The sequence below is a fragment of the Polypterus senegalus genome, chromosome 1 (genome assembly GCF_016835505.1).
Source record: "Polypterus senegalus isolate Bchr_013 chromosome 1, ASM1683550v1, whole genome shotgun sequence".
Classification (NCBI taxonomy): Eukaryota; Metazoa; Chordata; class Cladistia; order Polypteriformes; family Polypteridae; genus Polypterus; species Polypterus senegalus.
Window position 1 is genome coordinate 282,464,682 of NC_053154.1, and position 22,406 is coordinate 282,487,087.

Genomic DNA, 22,406 nt, shown 5'->3' on the forward strand with positions numbered 1-22,406 from the left:
CAGTTACAAAAAGAACCAAAAACTAAGCCTTTATAATGTCACCATTGAAAAATGATCAGCCGGGATGTCTGATCTGCAACACAACAGTTGATAACATAAAAGAGTACAATGTGAGGCACCAGTAGAACATCAAGGCCTTGAAAGCAAGCTACAATCAAAGCAAGAAAATACTAATTCAACAAGAGCAAGAAAACAAGTCCTTAGATAATGTAACTGAAACTGTGAAACAGGTGTCCCTGTCAGCTGAAACTGCTGCACAGTATGCAAACATTCTGGCAGACCGTATACAAAGCTAGGTCAGTCAGACTGATCATAATCCCTAGTCACTGATAAATTGAAAAAAAGCGGTCAAGTCATAAATGTTGGAATTAATCTGCAACAAATGCAAAAATGCCTTCAACATTGCAAGTAATAGTAGTAGTAATTGAACATGTGATACTATCAATAAATGAAATGTATTATATAAAATGTACTGTTGCCTTATATAAACAGCTACTATAAAAGCTGCTCCAAACATGAGAAACAATAATGACACCACCAACACAACACTCATAACTTTTAAATGGGATAATTAAGCAACCATTGATACGTGTTGCAGTGACTTGAAACAGAAATGCATTCTTTTAAAACATCTCAACTGCAAATGCAAGAATTAATGGGCTTTCCCTAACAGATGTGCCAATGCCGCTGGTGATTTCTTCAAGGACAGTGATAAAACAAAAAAATAAAAAAACAAAAAATTACTATTTGACCCAACACACCCAAAAGCCATGTATGAACACGGTTAGGAACAGTTAATCTCTTTGATGATAGTTTACAAATGGGTTAATTAACAAACTAGGTTGTAGACTTTTATCAGTGGTTCTCAAAAGTGTGGTCTGTGAAGTCAAGTGTTCTGCAAGAAGATTTTAAAATCACTCACTCGATATAGTTGTTCAAGCAGACTTTTGGGGTCTAAGCACAAGGTCAGCTATTTGTACAGCACCCCTTGAGCAATAGCAGGTTAAGGGCTTTGCTCAAGGACCCAAAAGAATAGTATTCCTTCTATCACTGCCAGGATTCAAACCAGTAGCCTCTGATTTACAAGCCCATATCCTTAAGCCAGAGTGCAACCACTTAATAAGTGAGAACTTATTAATTAACAATCCTTCACAGGTTTTTACACACAGGCACTTGTTCTCAATTTTTAACACCATTTTTTGTTACCGTAACTCTTTTAGTAAGCTGTAACTATTATGTTACTGGTTATAGAAGAGCAAGCAGTGTCATATACTACATCATAAGTCTTCAAGTGTGGTCCTAGTTGCCTGCAGTAGCTACAGGTTTTGGTTCCAACCAAATGTATTAATACAAAGCCAATTATTCCTGTAGAAGCAATTATTGCTATGGCTCAAGCAATATTTTTGTTCATTCACTGTTTTTAATTGATGTCAGTTATTAAAAAGAGATGCAAATGACAAAGGAACAAGAAGTACACCGTCAAACTCACTGAAACTTCAAGTTCAAAACAGGGTGTCCAATGCGAAGCAGTTATAAATGTGATGTTTACATTTTTTTTTACCCTTGGTTTTAAGATTTTCATCAACATTACAATTTTCACTCTGCACTTTTGGTTATTTAAGCCATTATGTACTAATGAGCATGCTAGCTATAAGAAGATACAGCCTTTCTGTATCGTATGTCCATGTGTCTTTTCTGCTCACCATGAATTGTCACTATTACAACAACATTTATTTATATAGCACATTTGCATACAAATGATGTAGCTCAAAGTGCTTTACATAATGAAGAAAGAGAAAAAAGATAAAACAAATAAGAAAATATAATAAAGGAACCCCTCCTCGAACCACCACCTTATCGTGGTGGAGGGGTTTGCGTGCCCCAATAATCCTAGGGGCTCTATTGTCCGGGGCTTTATTCCCCTAGAAGGGCCACCCAAGGCAAACTGGTCCTAGGTGAGGGATGAGACAAAGAGAGGTTCAACCAAACCTTCTATGAAGAATAAAAAATTTGGACGGCGTTTTCCCTCGCCTGGACATGGGTCACCGGGGCCCCCCTCTGGAGCCAGGCCTGGAGGTGGGGCTCGATGGCAAGCACATGGTGGCCAGGCCTGCACCCATGGGGCTCGGCCAGGCACAGCCCGAACATGCAACGTGGGTCCCCCTTTCCATGGGCTCACCACCTATGGGAGTGGCCAAGGAGGTCGGGTGCAGTGCGAGTTGGGTGGTGGCCGAAGGCGGGTACCTTGGCGGTCCGATCCTCGGCTACAGAAGCTGGTTCTTGGGATGTGGAATGTCACTTCTCTGAAGGGGAAGGAGCCTGAGCTGGTGCGCGAGGTCAAGAGGTTCTGGCTAGATACAGCTTGGACTCTGGAATCAATCTTCTTGAGAAGGGCTGGACTCTCTACCACTCTGGAGTTGCCCCTAGTGAGAGGCGCCGGGCGGGTGTGGGCATACTTATTGCCCCCTGACTTGGAGCCTGTTCATTGGGGTTTACCCCGGTGGACGAGAGGGTAGCCTCTCTCCACCTTCGGGTGGGGGGACGGGTCCTAACTGTTGTTTGTGCATATGCGATGAACAGCAGTTTGGAGTACCCACCCTTTTTGGAGTCCCTGGAGGGGGTGCTAGAGGGCATACCTTCTGGTGACTCCCTCGTTCCGTTATACTGGGAGACTTCAGTGCTTACGTGGGCAATGACAGTAAGACCTGGAAGGACGTGATTGGGAGGAATGACCCCCGATCTGAACCCGAGCAGTGCTTTGTTATTGGACTTCTGTGCGTGTCACGGATTGTCCATAACAAACACCATGTTCAAGCATAGTGGTGTTCATATGTGCACTTGGCATTAGGACACCCTAGGCCTCAGTTCTATGATTGACTTTGTGGTCGTGTCGTCGGACTTGCGGCCACATGTCTTGGACACTCAGGTAAAGAAAGGGACGGAGCTGTCAACTGATCACCACCTAGGCTTCGATGGTGGGGGAGGATGCCGGTCAGGCCCAGTAGGCCCAAACGTGTTGTAAGGGTCTGCTGGGAACGTCTGGCTGAGTCCCCTGTCAGAAGTAGCTTCAACTCCCACCTCCGACAGAACTTCGACCACGTCCCGAGGGAGGTGGGAGACATTAAGTCCGAATGGGCCATGTTCCGTGCCTCTATTGTTGAGGCAGTTGACTGGAGCTGTGACTATAAGGTGGTCGGTGCCTGTCGTGGCGGCAATCCCCGAACCTGTTGGTGGACACCGGCGGTGAAGGATGCCATCAAGCTGAAGAAGGAGTCCTACAGGACCCTTTTGTCCAGTGGGACTCTGGAAGCAGCTAATAGGTACCAGCTGGCCAAGCGGAATGCGGCTTCGTTGGTTGCGGAGGCAAAAACTCTGGCATGGGAGGAGTTTGGGGAGGCCATGGAGAACAACTTTCAGACGGCTTCGAGGAGATTCTGATCCACCATCCAGCGTCTCAGGAGGGGAAAGCAGTGCAGTATCAATACTGTATATGGTGGGGATGGTGCGCTGCTGACCTCGACTCGGGACGTTGTGGGTCGGTTGGGGGAGTACTTCGAAAACCTCCTCAATCCCAGTAACATGCCTTCCAATGAGGAAGCAGAGCCTGGGGACTCGGAGGTGGGCTCCCCCATCTCTGAGACTGAGGTCACCGAGGTGGTCAAAAAACACCTTGGTGGCAGGGCCCCGGGGGTGGATGAGATATGCCCGGAGTTTATTCAAGGCTCTGGATGTTGTAGGACTGTCTTGTTTGACATGTCTCTGTAACATCGTGTGGACATCAGGGACAGTGCCTCTGGATTGGAAGACCGGGGTGGTGGTCCCCCTCTTTAAGAAGAGGGACCGGAGGGTGTGTTCTACAGAGAGAACACACTCCTCACCCTCCCTGGAAAATTATATTCGGGGGTCCTGGAGAGGAGGGTCCATCGGATAGTCAAACCTCAGATTCAGGAGGAACAGTGTGTTTTTTGGCCTGGTCGCGGAACAGTGAACCAGCTCTACACCCTTAGCAGGGTCCTGGAGGGTGCATGGGAGTTTGCCCAACCAGTCTACATGTGTTTTGTGGACTTGAAATATGCGTTCAACCGTGTCCCTCGGGGAATCTTGGGGTGGGTACTCCGAGAGTATGGAGTACCGGACCCCCTGATAACAGCTGTTCGGTCCCTGTGTCCCCGGTGTCAGAACTTGGTCCGCATTGCCAGAAGTAAGTCAAACCCGTTTCCAATGAGAGTTGGACTCTGCCAGGGCTGCCCTTTGTCACCGATTCTGTTCATACCTTTTATGGACAGAATTTCTAGGCGCAGCCAGGGCGTTGAGGGGGTCCGGTTTGGTGAACTCAGGATTGGGTCACTGCTTTTTGCAGATGATGTTGTCCTATTTGCTTCATGAGGCTGTGATCTTCAGCTCTCTCTGGATCGTTTCGCAGCTGAGTGTGAAGCAGCTGGAATGGGAATCAGTACCTCCAAATCCGAGACCATGGTCCTCAGGCGGAAAAGGGTGGAGTGCCTCTCAGGGTTGGGAGCGAGATCCTGCCCCAAGTGGAGGAGTTCAAGTATCTTGGGGTCTTGTTCACGAGTGAGGGAAGAATGGAGTGTGAGATCGACAGACGGATCAGTGCGACGTCCGCAGTGATGCGGGCTCTGAATCGGTCTGTCGTGGTGAAAAAGGAGCTGATCCGTAAGGCATAGCTCTCAATTTACCAGTCGATCTATGCTCCTACCCTCACCTATGGTCATGAGCTATGGGTAGTGAACGAAAAAATGAGATCGCGAATAGAGGGAAGTCTGGGCATCTCTGCTCAAGCTACTGCCCCCATGACCCAGCCTCGGATAAGCAGAAAAAGATGGATGAATGGATGAATTAGGGAACACTAATTAACATAAAATAAAAGTAAGGTTCGATGGCCAGGAAGGACAGAAAAAACACTCCAGACGGCTAAAGAAAAAAATAAAATCTGCAGGGGTACCAAGGCACATAAAATTACAGCAAACATACAAAGATTTAAAAATTTTCTGTATACACAAATCTCATGCCACTGTACTTATCTAAATGCAGAAGAGAAGAAAACATTGACTAATTAAATAATTAGATTAATTACAGGTAAAATTAGTCAATTTTTAACAAACATCTGCAGCCATAAATAGTACAGTCTCCAGGCCAAAGACAAAAAAAGTACAATACAATGATTTAAAATTTGCAAAATGAAAGAACCACCAAATCATAAAATGAAGCAAGTTCCACTATCAATAAAGACTGGCTTCTGACAAAGCAAGTGGATTTGAAGAAACACCTGCAGCCATGCAGGGCCAAAGCAAAGGACCCCAGTATTAGGATAACAACCTTTATGCCAGTGCTGCTCCTTCCTATTATGATCACCCACTTTCCTTCAACACTTCTTCAAACTCAGCACTTCTCCAGTTCAACCTATGCAGGTCTCTGTCTTTTAAACTCACTTTGACACCAGTCTGGACAGCCTAAATGTTGGAACTTGTAGTGCATTAATTCCATACAGCCAGTGACATTCACTATTTCTGATGCATCACTGCTGTCTGTCAGTCTACTATTATATTATCTTTACGACTGAGAGGCTATTATGGATCATAGCTGAAATCCTCAGCCTTGAAATGCAAATTTATCTGCAATAGATTATAATGTATTTTTCACATAAAGACCTTTCATAAAATAACTGTGATAACTGTAATGTGGAACTACACTAACAAATTTACTATTGGCAAGTTTCTATACCTTTAAATTTAGCAATTTTTCCACTGATTTATATGAACCCTTTTATTAGTGAATCAATGTATTGTTTTTGACACTTATAATAAAAAAGAAAGAAAACTGAATGTATACACTGTTTAATTGGCAGCAATATTCTGTTATAATTTTGATTAAATAGTTTCTTTCACCATTCTTACAATGTAAAATGCTATTTTGAAAAAATGCCTCATATTTATTTTTTTTTAAAAAATGCCACCTGGATTTCAGTCAGTGGGGGCAAATGTTACCTGTATTTTCTACCTTCATTGTGGCAAATATTTTTTTCAGAAATTTTTTTCCACATTTAGTGTTATTAACCTCATTTGTGTGTGCAGTACAATCCAGAAGGCCCTGCTTTATTATATTTATAAAGTACTTTGTGCTTTAAAAAGAACCCTAACTTAAATAATATTTGAACTTCTTCCAGTGTTTAAAGGAACTCACAATCTAATACTACAATTGTTAAGTAGTGTAAAAAAGGTTATAGTTGTTTAGAAGGCAAATATTTTTTAAAACAAAAATGCTTCGCTTGATGAACTTTCTTAAACTTAAGCATTATTTTAAGTGTTGTAAACATTTCTTTGAATGCAAAAAAAAAAAGGACTATTACTCTTCACTGACCTTAACGTTGATGCCACCGGAACAAACCTGACTAGTCACAATCTGTTTTCAAGGCATTTAACCTTCCTCATAAACTAGAAGAGATTGCAAGTGAGCTGTAGGTGTGTTTGTTGGCAAGCTGTGAACAGCTAGCATTGGCATGTAACAATTCAAAATCACCTTCAAGCAGAAACACACTTTCCACTTTGAAGGTCTTGAGAAGAGTTCAAAATAAAACCAAGGATTAGAAAAAATCTGAAGATAACCAAACATTATGCACAGTATGCAAGCTATTACTGCATTTAACAAAATGGACTGGCATTTTTGACAAATTCTAATGAAAGTGTGCTCAAAGAGCTTTAAAAGAATGGCATCTGTTACTCTCCATAAATCGTCCAACCATTCCAATCCTCTGTTCTCCTGCTTTTGTAAAGGTGCACCCATTTGGAAACCAACACAAATATTCCCTCAAGCCTATGCTCAAGAAAAATAATCTCGACTCCTCTGCTTTTGAAAATTTTATTCCTATTTCTAACTTGCCTTTCTTAAGTAAAATCCTAGGGAAGGCAGTCATTATGCAGGTAAACCTGCTATTCTTGAGAGGTTTTACTCAGGTTTCAGAACAAATCACAGTACAGAAACTGCACTCGTTAAAGTAGTAAATGACTTGCGGGTAAATGCAGACAGAGGCTATTTATCTGTTCTCATCCTCAGATCTGAGTGCCGCATTTGATACCATTGACCACAATATTCTTAGAAATCACTTTAGACAATGGGTGGCATCTCTGGCAGTGTCTTAAATTGGTTTGAGTCCTACCTGGCAGGGAGAAAATTCTTTGTTAGTTGTGGTAATTGTACTTCAAAGACACATGATATTCTATATGGTGTTCCATAAGGCTCTATCCTGGGACCGCTGCACATTTCAATTTACATGCTTCCATTAGGTCAGATTATCTTGGGGCATAACGTGACCTACTACAAGCTATGCTGATGACACACAATTGTATTTATCAATTGCGTCTGATGACCCCAACTCTCTTGATTCACTGACACAATGTCTAACTTGTGTTTCTGAATGGTTGAGTAGTAATTTTCTCAAACTAAATAAGGAGAAAACAGAAATTTTAGTGATTGGCAAAAGTGGATATAATAAGGGTATTAGAAATAAACTCGATGCATTTAGATTAAAAGTCAAGACAGAGGTAAAGAATTTAGGGGTAACTATTGACTCTGACCTGAATGTTAAATCACATATTAATTAGATTACTAGGACAGCATTTTGTCACTTAACAAATATAGCAAGTTAGACCTAAAAGTTAGATAACACTGAAAGATGCTGAGAATTTAGTTCACGCTTTACCTTTCAGTCGGCCAGATTACTGCAACATACTTCGCTCAGGACTACCCAAAAAAGACCTCAATCTACTGCAACTATTGCAGAATGCAGCTGCTAGAATCTTAACTAGGAAATGAAAGTCCAAGCACATCTCTCCAGTTTTGATGTCACTACATTGGTTACCTGTGTCATTTAAAATTAACTTTAAAATACTGTTTATGGTCTACAAAGCCTTAAATAATCTCGCTTCATTCTATATTTCAGAATGTGCTTTACCGTACACTCCAAATCATAACTTTAGATCTTCAAATGAGTGTTTGCTTATTATTCCAAGAGCTAAACTTAAAGTGGTGAGGAAGCCTTCTGCTGTTATGCACCTAAAATCTGGAATAGCCAATAGGAATTCGCCAGGCTAATACAGTGGAGTACTTTAAAAAACTGCTAAAAACACATTACTTTAAGATGGCTTTCTCATAGCTTCATTTTAGTTTAATCCTGCTACTCTGTATATTCAATTAATTACTATTATCATTCATGGTGACTCCGAAATCCATACTAACCCCTACTTTCTCTGCTGTTCTTTTTCCTGTGGTGGCAATCTGTTCCACCACCCGATCAAAGCACCGTGATGTCCCTACATTGATGGATTAAAGGTCAGAAGTCCACATTACCATCATCATCAAGTTCTTCCATAATAATAATAATAATATTTTATTTATATAGCGCCTTTCCTATGCTCAAGGCACAAAGTGTTGATAACAGGGAGGAGTGGCAGCAGCATACATATATATATATATATATATATATATATATATATATATATATATATATATATATATATATATATATATATATATATATATATATATATATATATATATATATATATATATATATATATATATATATATATATATATATATATATATATATATACATATATATATACATATATATATATATATATATATATATACATATATATATATATATATACATACATATATATATATATATATACATATATATATATATATATATATATATATATATATATATATATATACATATATATATATATATATATATATATATATATATACATATATATATATATATATATATATATATATATACATATATATATATATATATATACATATATATATATATATATATATATATATATATATATATATATATATATATATACATATATATATATATATATATATATATATATATATATATATATATATATATATATATATATATATATATATATATATATATATATATATATATATATATATATATATATATACATATATATATATATATATATATATATATATATATATATATACATATATATATATATATACATATATATATATATATATACATATATATATACATATATATATATATACATATATATATATATATATATATATATATACATATATATATATACATATATATATATATATATATATACATATATATATATATATATATATATATATATATATATATATATATATATATATATATATACATATATATATATATATAAAATATATATAATATTATACACACATATATATACCCACACACACACAGTACATATACTGGATTTAGTGGATTTAAGATAAATCGATAACATGTTAAAAGCTGGCTACAAGTCTGCCTTTTCATTCATTTATTAGCAAACGAATTAACTGTAAAAATTGTTTCAAACAGCAATTCAAGTATTGCAATTTTTTCAAAATGAATTGCATTCTGTTATGGATAAATCCTGCTACTGCAATACAGATGTCATTATAGAAAGTTTTTTCAGCAGTAGAGACATAATTCAGTATCTATATTAATGAACAATACAAAAGTAGAGAATTAACTATGAGGAAAAAATATTTCACAAAAAAATGAAATGGATCGACTGACAAATTATCAGTACAAATCACTGTTTATATATTTGCTTCAACACACAGCACACTATTTCCCTGTGTAACCCTAGTGTTTATATATAGAGCAATTTCAAGGCCTTAAATTTAAGAAAATCCCTTTATGAAGGCATAAGCATACCCAACATTTTAAATACCTCATCTGCTTGTTAAATGGCTTTTAGCATTATCTTTTGTAGCTAATAAATTCTGAAAACTATACTAATTAAATAAAAAAATTGGTAGATAATGTTTTATTGTAACCGTGTATTAGGACCAATACTAAACAGCTAATGGAACAATTTTTCAATAAATTCTTTTTCACACAACTTGGAAACATCTGTGTCTTACCTGATATAAGGCGAGGGAGTGACCATATCTCTGAAGAGGCCCACCATTGATCTGCACTACATTCCATATACTGCTTTCTATATTGTAGCTGAAATACAAACAATTTTTTTTTTTAATTACAGTATATTAAAAAGTACACAATTCCTTCATCCAGCAAAATGATAAACCTCTAAATCATATAAAAGATTAATGTTAAGATGAGACCCTAAAGGAAAACATTTAAATTACATTTTAGTTTAGACCATATTGTTTTGTTAAACTATCTAAAATTATGGTATCAGTTTACACTGTCATACTAGTTTAAATACAGTATACAGTGATCCCTCGCTATATCGCGCTTCAACTTTCGCGGCTTTACTCCATCGCGGATTTTAAATGTAAGCATATCTAAATATATATCACGGATTTTTCGCTGGTTCGCGGATTTCTGCGGACAATGGGTCTTTCAATTTATGTTAACGTGCTTCCTCAGTTTGTTTGCCCAGTTGATTTCATACAAGGGACGCTATTGGTGGATGGCTGAGAAGCTACCCAATCAGAGCACGTATTACATATTAAATAAAACTCCTGAATTATATACGATATGCTTCCCGCGCGGTGCTTCGCAAGCTTAAAAGCTCTAACATCCCGTATTGATTTTTCATTGTTTGCTTTTTTCTATCTCTCTCACACTCTCTGAGAAATACAGGCAGATACTTATCCATCATGCAATACCATCAGTGAGGCATATGATTGGCCCCATTATCTGCTCATGACGGAGGGGGTGTGAGCAGAGGGGCTGTTTGCTTAGAAGATACGGACGCTCCTCTAAAAAATGTTGAAAGGCTACCTTCACATTGATCCCGCTTTATCACGGTGCTTGCATACTTAAAAGCGCAACAGCCCTATTGATTTTTGATTGTTTACTTTACTCTCTCTCTGACATTCTCCGCTCCTGATGCGCACCTTGAAGAGGAAGATATGTTTGCATTCTTTTAATTGTGAGAAAGAACTGTCATCTCTGTCTTGTCATGGAGCACAGTTTAAACTTTTGACTAAAGGGTGTTATTTCATGCCTAGAAGGCTCTAATAATGTTAAAAAATTTATCTAGAAGGTCGTAAACAGGTTTTCAAAGCTCTAACTGCGAAAACATTAGATTTATAAATAAAGAATCCTACTTCGTGGAAATTCATTTATCTGTCTGGAGCGGATTAACCGCTATAAACGAGGGTTTACTATATACCTGTGCAGAGAATATTTATAAACAGTGTGGGAGAGTTTCTAAGAGCTTAAAATATATAAAAATAACCATACAAACATATGGTTTCTACTTCGTGGATTTTCACCTATCGCGGGGGATTCTGGAACGCAACCCCCGCGATCGAGGAGGGATTACTGTATCCCTAATCTGAAAATAGCATCTGTTAACTAGTGAAAGGATAGTAAAGAAAATCTCATCATTCTAGATGCAAGAAATTGGGCACTAAAGTGGGAAAACTGTGAGAAACACTTTTGAAAAATGACATCAGTTCTTTTTGTGGCTATTCAGTTTGTTCTGACTGCTTAATAATGTGATATACCTTACATTGTTTTGGGCCGGAATGCAGTTTTAAAATAGTATCCATATTAATGAAAAAGCACAAACATAAATATTTAACTGTAACAAAACTTATATCACAGCTCAAACAACATGGCAAAAAATATATATATATCTATATTGTACTAAAATGTAATCTAAGTTGTGTTACATTTCTACATAAATAACTGAGATGGATGGACTGAGATATTACCAGCACAAATCATATTAGTAAAAATGTTTAAAAGTCAAACCCATCATACATATTGTCAATAGATGAACAAGAATTCAACCACAGTACAAGATGTTCATGATCAAAATGATATATACATGTTGTTGGTCAAGTAAAACAGAAAAATATATGCGCTGAAGTGACCTATCTTAAGGTACATTTGAAGAAGTACTCTAAACTGCAAATGAACACACACAAAATATTTATCTTGTTTTGTGACAGATGAGGTTGCAAATTTACTAATGCCATACAAAGAGAGATTCTGAAATTTCCAAAATGTGCAGAACGCATTATATTTAAGCAATATATGAGAACGCACCTGGGTCTGTATCGAAGGAATGACAGTTCATAGGAGTGACATACCAAAGGAGTGAAACCTCAGATATAAATTTCAAAGGAGTGACAACAATCCAACCAAACATCCAAGTGGTAGGTGAGGCGACAACGATTGTTTTGGCGATCATACTTTCAGTTGTGTGTGGTACGTGAGGCAACAACAATATTTTTTGGGCAAGCGTACTTTCAGTTGTGTGTGGTAGGTGAATGTCACTCCTTTAATACGGTATTTATGTCACTCCTATGAAGTTTCACTACTTTGAATGGGACCGACGCACCTATGTCAGAGTGATATTCACACCTTGAAATGAGATCTTTATTTAACTCTCATTTTTGTTAATGTAAGAACAAATAAACACTTAAACACAATACATTTTATTCCTTTAAAACACAGATTGAATCACTTAATACATAGGGACATACAAATTTCAGGAGCAATGATTCCTTTTAACTTCAGATCAAATTTCAGAGTAGAAAAAAAAGATGTGCTTAAGTATTGTGTGTATAAAAGAAAATTTTTTGTTTATACAAACATCTTTAATAAAATCAGTGAGTTTTGATAAGCAAAAATTTATCTTGTAATGCTGGTTTTTGAGAATCACTCAGTACTAGCCAGATTGAAGCTTTCGCAAAATAATTTGCAAACTCTTTAAATATTATATAATATTAGCATCTGTGTAGAGTTTCATCATACTGCAACCTATCCTGTAAGAAGGCAACATTAAATGCTGTAACTACATAGAGAATTAATGAACTTTATTGAAGTGTTTTAATAGTGCACAGGTGGGCACTGTTTGTCCATATAGCGGGAGAGTAAAACATTTAGATTTAAACCTTCAACTATCTGTAGCTCTAAGAGGCTGCAATCTCTATGGAGGCAGTCTCTAGTCAACATGTTTCTCTGAAAAAAGTGTGTCACTTTTATGAAAAGCTTTTTGTTTATTAGCAGCTGCTGCTAGTGAATATGCATGTGGAGATCCCATTTATCAGTCTAAGCCTATGATTTGTTAGCACTAGATGTGAGGAGACTAGACCTCAAACTAATACTAAATATTTATAGGTATGAAGATCCGGTTTTCTGCATACAACCTATCTAGTTCAAAATAATTTTTGCCAAATGTTTGATCGAATATTGCCTATTGTGAAACTTTCTTTTTTAACTTTGAACAAAAACAAAACAATAATTTAAATATTTAATTCCATTTTTTTTTAACGTCTAAATCTTAAATAACCCTCTCACCCCAATCTTGGTCACATCTTTATGAAACAAATGACAAATGATAATTCTTCACTGTAATTACGAATTTACAAATTACAATTTTGATGCACAAGTGAACTCTTGTCTTTGAAGAAAGTGAAGCTGAGAAATTTACTCTAAACCATGTCTTTGGGCTATTTGAAAGGGTTTTAAAATAGAACATTTAAAGATATCCACAAAGATGCTAACCTGTATGAGTTACTTTCTTTGGAGGACAGTTAAATTAATCATTGCCGAAATAATTAACTGAGCTTCATCCAGTTCTCTCGTCATTTGAGATGTCCAAGATAATTAATATTTAATGCTGTTTGACCGGCCATAATTCTGGACCACTTACACAACATAACCAACATGTACAAGTTTATTCGAAATTATATAGTGTCACTAGGATGGGTGCTATAATAACTATGGTCCAACCCGCATATAAGCAAAAGAACACAGAAATGCTGTCTGAAGAAGCCTGCTGAGATCTGAGAGGCAGTGGATAAGTAGAGCTGCAGTAGCATCTCTCTGCTAGTGTCTTAAGGCAAGAAACCAAGCCAGTTTCCAAGATATTGTACAGGATCAGGAATCCATGCATACATAAAACCCACACAAACCTTGTCAGTTCCAACATTTCTCAGCAGATTTCCTAATTTAATCTAAAATGATCAACTGGTAATTTTATGCAAAAGAATATATAAAAGAGGGCCCAAACGTGTATTCTTTGGATGGGTTAACTTTACAAAATCAACAGACAAGAAAGTTAGAGCAGATTCAGAGATGAGGGAACAACAAAAGAAACTGGAAAGTGAATGAAGATTTTAAAGCAGTATGTAGTATGAGAAAATGTTCATGGCACAGAAAAAAATGTAAGGCAAGTTGAAATTTTAGAAAATGACATGTTAAACAAATATAAAAGAACACAGCCAAAAGGGAAAAACAATTTAAAAGATCCAAATCAAACCTTGCTATCACTGTAGGCTTAACCACATAAGTGTTGAACCCTATTTCTTTTTTAAATACACTGATAGACACCTCAAATACCACAAATAACTCCTCTTTATCAAATCTACTTTCTCACTCTCTCAACTTGTAACAACTGACGCCTTAACAGGACATGGTAACTCAAGTTTTCATGTTACATATTCCACAAGATCTCACTACTATATATCTTAAAGGAAGAGTAAAGGCTTAATTTTGGGATTTTAGATAAATTTCCTTAACTTCTGAAAGGAACTAAAAGCCTCCACAGAATGGCCTGCCTGTAAACATTCTCCTGTTGTGACTCCCAATTATATATTTATAAAGATTCCTTAAAGGAGTGCAACTGTATATTGGCACTGCCTGGTTGCCACAATCAAATCCGCAGAACAGTTCCTCTGTCCCTTAGGCCTGCATAATCACCTCAAATGGCCTTTGGCAAATCACAGACATTTCTTGGTCTGCCAAGCCATCCAGTAACTGTCAAAAACATCTTTTAAGGTTGCTGGGAAGCAAATTCAAAAATTGCATTTTAGAGGAAAACAAGACAATGCTTTTTACAGGAAACAGAATTTATTATTTGAGGGTGAGTTTGACTATATACTACACAGAAATACACATTGCTTAAAAGTAACTCAACTAAGCTTTTCTAGAGATTGTGCTAAATGGCAAGGTGGATTTAGTTTTCATTTAAGAACACACATTTATAAATTTATGTTTACATTTCACAAGAAAAAATAAAATCTTTTTTTGCAACATAAAGTATTAAGCAATAACAAAACTAAATACTTGTTTATGCAGTAGTCTTATTAGTTTGTGTTTTAGCATAGAAAGCTTTTAAATTATCTCTAACTATCAATACTCAGGCATGTGATGAGAAAGATTGTCATTAAGGCCAAAAAACTTCAGACAGTGAACACCAGTGCTGAAGCAGATTATCAATCACTGCTTCATCTTCTCCCATGCAGTGAAAGGTCTTAACCACAATACAATGAATAGGAAATTGGTGTTTATTTAGGTGAAATACACAACACGTCCTAACAAATGTAACCATTAAAAAGGTTCCCATGAAACAAATAGTGCTTCTAATTATGCTTATGAAACCATTACTCATTTTCTAAGCACACTGAATGTAACAAAACAAATCATTAAATCATTTAAGTACAGTCATATGAGAAAGTTTGGGAACCCCTCTAAATTCTTTGGATTTTTGTTTATCATTGGGTAAGCTTTCAAAGTAGCAATGTCCTTTTAATATATGACATGCATTATGGAAACAGTAGTATTCCTGCAGTGACATTAAGTTTATTGGATTAACAGAAAATATACAATACTAGCAAAATACCCGTGCTTCACAGCGGCGAAGTACTGCCTTAAAATTTTTATTAAGAAGAAAATTAAACCCTTTTAAACTGAGGGAAAATATACCAATAATTATTTGTTAAGGATGTCTTTGTATACCACATTGTGAGTTCGGCCCTCAGGTTGTAATATGACCAAGCTGTGCGCTGAGCTTACTCTTAAGCATGCAACGTACAGTTGGCCATGTGAACAGTAATCCTCTTTCAAATCTCACAGCTTGGATTGCTGCTGTCATAATCGGTTTGAGTTTCATGGTTTGTTTCAATCATGTTAGTATTTGCAGGACTTGTGTTAAAGAGACATTCGGCATCTGTCAAGCGTTGTAAGTATACAACTGGTTTCATCGATAACTTCACATCCAGCTTTTGAGAGTTTAAACATTCATAAACCTCAAAGTGTCCACTACTGAAATCGTCACCTGTGAATCTAAGATGTTTAAGAGGCATTGGCGGTTGTCGAAAGGTGTAAAATATTTGGCCATTTTGGTACACTTGAAAGCGACAACCGAACAATTCAGCGGCAGCCATCAACTCACATGCAGATGCATAGGTGAAGGGCTTTAGCATTTCCCTCTTCTAGTGCTCCTGTATAGTATAATTATCTCCAGTACCGTCATCAGTCCACACCTTAAACCTGTCCCAGTCATTCAATACATAAGACACAATGTTCCTCCAGATATCAAGAGTGAGCCTGATATGGCCGTGCAATATGTAACAAAGAGAATGGAAAAGGCAGGTGCCTCTCCGGGCATGGAATCCCCTCAGTAAGTGACAGTTCTTTGATCGATGGTGATCACCTCGATCAACATGTTAATGGGGTACGGTTGGAATGATAAAGGAAATGGGTACCTGAGCAATGTAAAGCAAGTCTAAAACACCTACACAATAACTATAATCATAATAAATGCACAATAAAACAGCGGAGAAGCAGTGGATTAAATAAAAAGGCTGTAGTTATCAGCAGGGAGACGTGAATCACGTGGCGAAGCAAGGAAGGGAATGTAGAGACTATGTACGTAAGTAGGATTCAGTTAGCGTTGGGAACCCGCGTACCTAATTTCTTGAAGATGGGCCCATAAGTAACAAAGACCATTGAAAAGTTCAATATGGCGGCCGACAGTGGCATCATACCACCAAAATAAGTACCAAATTTCAGCCTTCTACCTACACGGGACGATGGAGAATTAGTGATGTTTGGAAAATTCAATATAGCGGCCGACAGTGGCGTCATACCACCGAAATAAGTATGTACATCGGTTTTGGTTAGCGCAGGGAAGCCGCCTACCAAATTTTGTGAAGATGGGGCCATAAATAAGAAAGTTCAACATGGCGGACATTGTCGACCGTTATGACCGTTACGTGTAGAATTTCGAAATGAAACCTGCTTAACTTTTGTAAGTAAGCTTTAAGGAATAAGCCTGCCAAATTTCAGCCTTCTACCTACATGGGAAGTTGGAGAATTAGTGAGGAGTCAGTGAGTGAGTGAGTGAGTGAGGGCTTTGCCTTTTATTAGTATAGATGCATCATAACAAAATTAGACAAGTGCATACATTTGGGCACCCCAACAGAGATATTAGAACAATCTTTTTTTTCAGATCTTTTGAGAGTTGCTTTGAGGATCCCATACTGTCACTCTTCAGAGGAGAGTCAAAGGGAAGCACAACTTGCAATTGATCACCTTAAATACACTTTTTTATGATTGGAGACACCTTTCTATGAAGTTCAAGGCTTAACGAGCTAATCCAACCAATTTGTTGTTGCAAGTAATCAGTATTGAGCAGTTACATGCATTCAAATTAGCAAAATTACAAGGGTACCCAAATTTTTGCACAGCCAGTTTTTCACATTTGATTTAATTTCATACAACTAAGTACTTCTTCACTAAAAATCTTTGTTCGCAAAACACTCCAGTACTCAGATGTCCCTAAGAAATGAAAGACATACCACTGTTATCTTTTTTGTTGAAAGTAAATTATTATGCAGGCTGAGAGGGGTTCCCAAACTTTTTCATATGACTGTATATTATTTTTTATAAAGGTATATACAGAAGATCCAAGTATTAGTGAATAACAAGTAGAAGCAGTTTCCACTAACTTCTGAATTAACCCAGCACAAGAAAAGATAAAAAACTTACTTTAAAACCATTTGGAAGGAGCTATAGTTGAACGTATAGCCACCTATAACCCACATAAACTTCCCATGGACAATTGCTTTATGGGATGCTCGACCAACAGATGGGCTGAATGGCTTCACATTTGGCAGCACCCAATAGGACTCTGTTGATGGAACTGTTAGGGAGCAGTCGGGACCTACAAAGACAGTGGGAGAACTGGATTAGGCAGGTTTCAGACTGTTGCTGTTGTGTTATTACATTGTATTCTTTTAGAAGTTAAATCAAACACATGTATTGTCAAGTACACTTCAGTAGACCTCAATTGCCTTGTGACAAAAAAACATTTTCACATTACATCAAATCAAGTAATCATTATTTCTAATGAAAATTTAGCAAATTAGTTAATGGACAGTGATGTTAAAATACAAAAAAATTCAATCCATATACCGGTAGTTATAAATAGACATAATCAAATATAAAATAAAAATGTTAATGCTGTATTAATTCCTACATTTGTAAGTAATGTTGCTTCTGTCAGTGAAAAGCACTTCTTAGAAAGTGTGCTGTACATTTTTACGCTAATGTATGTATATATGATTGAAAATGCAATAAAATGTATGGGATATATATTACCCTACATTTATTATTTCATGTGTTATAGTGAATTTAAAAGGTAAGAGTAAAACATGCTCAGGTATTTCAAAAGTAGATAAAAAGGCACATTTCACTTCATTAAATGAAGCAGGAGCCACTTCCACCATTTGTTGCTCATTCTTGCTTTTCCTACTGCAGAGTCAATGGAATGCAGACTGTACCTCAGCAGCCCAAGACACAATGCATGAATTTGTTCCTTTATGATATGCCACTGTAAAATAAAGCAAACATATGCAACCAAAGGCACACATATCAGGTCAATTAAGGGTTGCCACTTATCCCAAATAATTTATCTTTTGGATTTGGGAGGAAACCAGAATAGAAATAGGAACCTGATAACTGGACCCAGGTCTCTGGAGCTTTGACAGTCACCAATATGGATTCCAGTATTCTGCACTGTAACATAACTACAGAGTTACACTGGCCTGGAACCTAGATCTCCAAACACAGGCAAAGGTGAAGACAAATATATGCTAAAAATAATTCATAAACTATAGTTATGAAATATAAGCTAACCAACACATTTTCTATGTGTGTAAAAACTTTAGTTGTACACTGCTATAAATTAACTTTACAAATTTCCATTGTAATCTCTTAACTGTATATACCACATGCATTAACACTATCATTTTTCTTGTCAAACTGCAATATTGAACAGCAACTTCAATTATAAGTAATTAAAATTTAAATGTGCCTTAGTTAATGCCAAATCAATCTAATGAAATTGCTGAATCTAGCGATAACAGCCTTTATTCTCTACTAAGCTACATAACTTTATACAATAAACACTATTACAAATAATAATAATGATGGGATCCAAGTGATTTTTGCTAGTAAAATGATTAGCAATTCAGCAAATAATTTGTAACACTGTACAAAAAGTGAGTGTCATATGCCACACTGTGGCCAAAGACACTAACTGCAACATGTCCATAAATAATACGAGAAGGTGAAATTTAATATTTTTTAACTATTTTACCTTTAAAAGGTTGACGTGCTTTCTCAAAAAAAAACAAAACAAACAAACAACATTGAGTGGTTTACCTGTGGCTATGTGATATTCACAATCTAATACAGACTACATAATAATCTAAAACAAGGTGATATTCTATATTGTAAGTGATTAGTTCAACATTTTGCTAGCAAAGAAAAAGTTTGTCTTTTCCCCAACAATATATAGCCATTTTATTAGCATATTACAATGCAACACTCTGCTCTCAATTAAAGTGAATCCCTTGGTAAAAGGTGAATGAAGATTATACTAACTTAACATTTTCTTGCACCAATGCCTGCATTGCACAGAATGTGTACAATTTTTTGTAACATAGTTTGCACAAGCAAAGAATTCTTTTATTCAGCATACAATGAAATGCACTTCTCCTGCACAAGGGTAACTTTCAAACCCAAATTAAAAAAATAAATCAATATACAAGAAAAATGTACATTCTAAAAGCAGTCTAACATCATTTATGTAGTTTACCTTTATCAACATTTTCTTTTTACCTTTTGTATTGGTATATGAATAGTACAAAAAGAACAGTAAAATATTTTTTACAAAAATTAAGAAAAATGTCTGATGAGTTCACTAATCCTGCATTAACTTACAGTACATATTCACTATATGGTATTGGCTTTCAGGATATAATTAATGCTTCTGCCTCACAACTTCAAGAGACCACCAGGGTCTAATCCTTAACTGCATGTTTGTAGTTTTCATGTTCTACTGTATATGCACAGAACATTTAAGTACTGTTTCATTTTTCCTCTCACATCCCAAATAAGTCTGTGTGTCACAATGAAAAATTTAAATTAACCCAGTGATGTCCCATGCAGGGTTGGTCCTTTCCTTCGTTCCCATTACTGGCAGGACAGACTCCAAGTTAAGCAAGTAAGTTTATAAACGTTATGGTTAGATGAATATATTAGTTTGTCTATTTCCTCTAGACTTTATGAGCTATAAGCTACACTAAAAATTATTAACTGTACAGCAGCCTTTTTGAATACTAAAGGAGAAGTTCCTTCTGAATTGCTTGTGGTGGTGACTAGTGTTTTGAAATTTTATGTACTGAAAAATTATTTTGATGTATTTGTAAAATGTGTTGGTACATGTGCACAAATACTTGTCTATAAATACTGTCTTTTTCTACAAATTAAGATTATGTGAAGGAGGCAAAAGAATGTTTATGAACAGGTGCCAGTATGATGGTCACTTAGTATAGTTACAAGTTCTCATTGGGCACATAAATGAAGCAAGTGAAATGAGGAGGATTGACAAAGGTGGTTTTAGGTGCTAACTGCTTTTTACTTCCTAAATGTTTTTCATAATCAAATCAGCTCAATATTGAAACATTCTCTACTGACATCTTTAGTTAACTACAGAGTTACTGGAAAAAGTCATAAAAATTTTTTTCACTACACAGATCTGGGGCGAGGAAATTAAGGATAATAAAGTTTTAAATGGCATACATGACACAGTAGCACTGAGGTTTCCATTATCTAAAGTGACCCAAGAGCTTATAATCAAAATGTTCATTTGGTTGCCAGTTAAGGAAACTCAATTAAAATTAAAACAAAGGGTGAATTACAGTAACTCTTCTATATTCATGAAGATAGCATTCACAGTTTTAGTTATTTATATGTTGGTCATGAACAATTAAACTGGAATGTTTCTGGTGCTTGTCAAAAGATCTCAATAACTCACTGACGATGCAAAAGCCAAAAATATATAGTTACTGAAAATCATTCGTGTCAGATAAAATCGTAATATATAAAGATCAGTGTTATTTAATATTTGTTAGTGTAAGAACATATTATATTTTTTAAATGAAAAGTTATTTTTGGCATTTTTAAAGAAAAAAAGAAAGAAAGAAAAAAGAACCATGAAGTAGTACAGCATAGGTGTTAAATACTGCATGTTTCTCCAGTGATCTGTCGATTGAAAGTGAGCAGGCAAACTTCCTTGTACGGAGCTGCAGATGTAAGCAGCTTCTGGGCTGTCTTCCTTCACTGAACTGATGCTACAAAGACTGTTTTAGGTCTGGATCTCAGCTTTGAGACACTTCCTCCATGGCTGCCCCATTACACCCCAGCAACCTGCTTCATCTTTTGCCTGCTCAGTTTGAACCCCCAGTAAAAAAAAAAATGGCTCATCTGAGGTCAGTGCCGTCTTGATCTGACATACTTTTTACCAGCTCCCATGTTAGTGGCTCTGAGCAGATGAAAGAGCGGTGGTGGAGCTACAGAGTAGCAGGTTCTCTGTCGCCTCTCACACCCCACGCCCCCCCATTAATGCTGCAAGTGGCACAAAAGATCCTGAATCTCAGCCTCAACACTCTCCAGCAACTCCTCTGAAATAGGTTGGTTAAAGGGCTTTACGGCAGTCAAAGCTTTGCTAAGTAAGTCTTCTTTTTGTCCACCTCCTGACACCAATGAAGAGCCTGCACCGAGTGCTAGAATGAATTCTCTTCCTTTTCACATGGCTCTTTTGGGTGACTGACTATCCTTAAATGGACTGCTCCCAATTGCAGACATATTTTTTATAGGCTCATACCATGGGTGACTCATCCTAGGCTGATGCAGCTAGTCAACACCATTACAATAGTAAGAATTGTAAATGTAATTTTCAGCAAAATAAATCAAAACAGTGTTAAAGATATACTTGATTAAAAAAGGTCCACCTATCTAATCATATGGTTTGTTTGTCTGTATGTTAGGGGGTCAAAAGTACAGTGGAACCTCAGTTTTGCGAGTAACTTGGTTTATGAGTGTTTTGCAAGACGAGCTAAAATTTTTAATAAATTTTGACTTGATAAACGAGCGAGGTCTTGCAATACGAGTAGTAAGGATACGCTTTGTCTGCTGAGTGTCATGTGATCAAAACTGAGCTGATGGTTCTCTCTCGCGTACGTGCGTGTGAGTGTGTGTGTATCTCTCTCTCTCTCTC

At 36.5% G+C, this 22,406-nt stretch overlaps 1 protein-coding gene across 1 annotated transcript in view; it reads right to left on the minus strand.

Annotated features, from left to right (window-relative positions):
* Positions 1 to 22,406, minus strand: part of atrnl1b (attractin-like 1b) — a 1,075,952-nt gene that overhangs the window by 867,440 nt on the left and 186,106 nt on the right. Inside the window, exons 6-7 of the mRNA XM_039775615.1 lie at positions 17,831 to 18,005; positions 9,991 to 10,078 (exon numbers count right to left, since the gene is read on the minus strand). Of these exons, the coding sequence (XP_039631549.1) occupies positions 9,991 to 10,078; positions 17,831 to 18,005 (263 nt within the window). The remainder of the gene's footprint in view (positions 1 to 9,990; positions 10,079 to 17,830; positions 18,006 to 22,406) is intronic.